This window comes from Oryzias melastigma, linkage group LG24 (assembly GCF_002922805.2).
Source record: "Oryzias melastigma strain HK-1 linkage group LG24, ASM292280v2, whole genome shotgun sequence".
NCBI lineage: Eukaryota > Metazoa > Chordata > Actinopteri > Beloniformes > Adrianichthyidae > Oryzias > Oryzias melastigma.
The window spans coordinates 11,414,925-11,418,457 of NC_050535.1; the positions used below are offsets into that span (position 1 = coordinate 11,414,925).

General features: G+C 39.7%; 1 protein-coding gene across 1 annotated transcript in view; it reads left to right on the forward strand.

Moving 5' to 3' along the window:
• Window positions 1–3,533, forward strand: part of opn5 (opsin 5) — a 39,384-nt gene that overhangs the window by 20,778 nt on the left and 15,073 nt on the right. The window contains exon 3 of the mRNA XM_024290483.2: window positions 204–323. Within this exon, the coding sequence (XP_024146251.1) occupies window positions 204–323 (120 nt within the window). The remainder of the gene's footprint in view (window positions 1–203; window positions 324–3,533) is intronic.

Sequence of the window (3,533 nt, forward strand, 5' to 3'; positions counted from 1 at the left end):
ATCATTGGTAACTCTGACCAGTGCAGTTTCAGTGCTATGGTGAGGTCTGAACCCTGACTGAAAATCTTCAAAGTGATTGTTGTCCTGTTCTGTTAAAGAAAAGTAACACACATGCTGACGTGTACCTGCAGCTTAGGGTTAGCTGTTAGCCTGCAAGCGTAAAACCATAATGACCTTTCACTCTCTTTTTGTCTTTCTGGCAGGAATCCTGTCTGCGACAGGAAATGGCTACGTCATTTTCATGACCGTCAAACGCAAGACGAAGCTGAAGCCTCCTGAGCTCATGACCGTCAATCTAGCCATTTTTGACTTTGGCATATCAGGTACTGTGATGGTATTGTATGCACAACATCCAAACTGCATAATTGTTTTTTTTACAAATAGCAAATTAAAATTTAAGTTTACATGATGACAATCTAATAAATCCTTTTTTGGCTTAACCATTTACTTTATTTTTGCTGCCACATACTCTTTCATACTTAGACCGTTTAGTGCTTTGAGATGTTTGGTGGTTTCCGTGGATAGTCAGCTTCATTTTCTGTTTAAATGTCAAAGGTCATGTGGAGCAAATAAACAAACTGTGGTCCACCGCTTCAGCTTGAGGTCACAAACAGTTCACTTCTCTGGGTCAGGCTGTTCCTATTTAGTGGATTTGCACAGGGCAATGTGCGTTAAGATGGTTTCCCCCTCATTTGAAATCTGTATTTTCTGTTTGATATTTTAGTTGACTTGATATGAAACACTTTACATGGAAATAAATAGAAAAACAAAATTGGTGCAAATTCTTATTTTTTCCACCATTATAGATATTTGATCTGCGTCAAACCTGCTAGATCTCCTCATTTTTGTAGTAAACTTAAGTCAAAGCTGCTGTGTTTGCAAATCTCACACATAAAAGCATCCATGAAACATACTGATTGTCATGCTGTCTGAGAAAATCCAGTTCACGTTGCTTTGTAAAGTGCATGAACGGCGGACCCCCCCACAGAGATCGCTCACTGAATCAAAGGAGCAACATCCTGCTAATACGAGCCCTCAGATCAGCACCAGTCAGTCCAGATGTGTTCGGACTCCAACATTCTGCGTGTGCCTCCAAGCACACAAGACTTTTTAAGGCTGCCGGTTTCTGTCGGAGAAACCATCCACTTAAATCGCAGTGGCGTCGGCGCGATTCGGTAAACCTGGCTTTTGATCAGCGCCGCCCGGCCCTGAAATCTTCAAACGCCTTCAGTGCATTCTGATCTGATCTGCAAAAAAACACCGACCCAGACTTTGTTTTTCTCCACTGAGTGGAAGAAGTGGGCTTGAACTTTCAAGCTTTGAGCCAAATATGTTGAGTCTCTTTAAATCATTGGGGTTGATATTATTGCGTTTTCTCTCCCACACGAGGCTTTTATCTCCTCCGACGATCTAAAGGGTATTAGCCTCCCTTCCTTCAATTTTGTAAACGGCAGGATATCGCCATATATGTTGAAAGGCTCCAATCTGATGGAGTTCTAATGAAATAGCTCTTTAGTTTTAGGCAAGCTTGCTTGTGAGGATTGCATTGCATGGTTGTACTAAGGCTGCTTAATGAACTATTCTTTGTTGTTATTTTTCCAATGAGTCTCAGACTCAAAACACAAGATGTAAGTTTGTTTTGCATCATTGACCTTCTTATTTTATTAAATAAACACAGAAGAAGGATCTATTTCTATACAAGTGTAAATTTTAGACGAGTTCTTTGAGTTGTTTGACAGCTTCTATTTAAACATTTTCTTAACGGTCTTTCATTCAACTATTATCTTTTACGCCATCATTGCTTCTACATTGCATTGCTCTTCCGTTGTCCCTGGCAACCCACTTCCAGCTGAGTCAGAAATGTCTTTTCCTTTACGTCTCACACAAAGTAAAGCTTCCTTTTTTCTTTCCATGAAGTTGTTTGAGCTCCAGGTCATTTCTTGAGGCAACTTCAAGGATTCCATAACGTAGTTTTGCTCAGTTTAGACCAGGGGTCTGCAACCTGAGGCTCCAGAGCCACATCTGGCTCTTTTATCCCTCCATTGTGGCTCTTTGGTTTAAAGGAAAGTGCTAACAACCTTAATAAATATTAAATTAATGAGTTGAGTTTAGCACATTCCAATATATGCTGCACGATCTAGAAAATGTCACGTTTGACTCGGTTGCTGCAGCAGGAAGATCTGGAGGATCTTATTTGACACAGAGTATTTTATTTTGAAATGAACTTGTATTTGCTGCTGTCAAAAGTAAAGATGTTAAAGTTGTTATATATAGAAAAATATCACACTTTTCAAAATTACTTTATTGTAAATATTTGAGAGCTACATTTTCTAAAAGAATAGCTAAATGGTCACGTAAAAACGAAGGGTGTTTTCTAAAAAAATGAAGTAGGATTTCGTGGCTCTCACTGGGTTTTGGTCTGTCAGAAACTGGACCAAATGGCTCTTTTAGTGTTAAAGGTTGTCGACCCTGGTTTAGACCAACTGGATGCCCCCCAAACTAGAAACCACAATGTGACGTGTCTATATATGATTTTTAAAGCAAAATTGTCTTTCTAAACAGCTGTAGTACAATGTTAGAGTGGGTGACCTCTGATCTAATGGTTGCAGATTTGGTCTCCATCTTGCCTGTACATATCAAGTGTCCCTGGACAAGACACTGAACTCCATATCTGTGGTTACAGGTTAGTGCCATGTATGGCATCAGAACCACCAACCGTGTGTGGATGTATGTGTGTATGGGTGAGTGACTATAAAGTGATTTTGGCCATAATTAAGGTAGAAAAGCAGCGTAGAAGTATCCGCCATTTATAGTTTTTTCATGAGGGACATAGGGGTCCACTGGAGGCCATACCAATTATCTTCACACAAAAGCCCCATTTCTATTAACCGCTTCAACTCGCCTTGACTTGCCATTGTTCAGTTTGATCTTGTTGGTTTTTTCCATTACACTGACGTTCAACTTGAATGGAGGTGTGTTTGTTGTATCAAAGCGGATGAAACTCAACCTGGAGCTTTTTCCAAAGAATGATGCCAATGGCTCTGGCCATCCCGTCAGTGTCCATACGCTGCTTCTCTGCTCAATTAGAAACGCAAGCATGGAGATGCTCAAAATTGAAACCACCAAATGACAAAAAAAAAAATCTTTATTTTAGCAGAGCCAGACGAGTTGATGCTGAAAGAAATCTGGATAGAGGTATACTCACAGGCCAACACTGCCTTTCAATCTGAAGAAGAAATGAAATAAATAATAACTGGAGTCAGTCCTATTTCCTTCTATTTTTGATTTACAGATTCTAGCCTCTGTGGAAAAAAAAAAAGTACCAATCGTTCATTTTTTATGTTTAATGGTTAAGATTTCTGATTTTGTTTGGTGTTTGGAAAAAAGATGACTACATGTTCTGCAGCATCTCCATAGAGATTCTATGGACAACTCCATGCCTCAGAAAAAGGAAAGTCCAAACTATCAAGGCAACCGTTTCAACATGAACTGAAACAAAACTGATGTTCCCAGCACCTACTTTTGTGACGCTG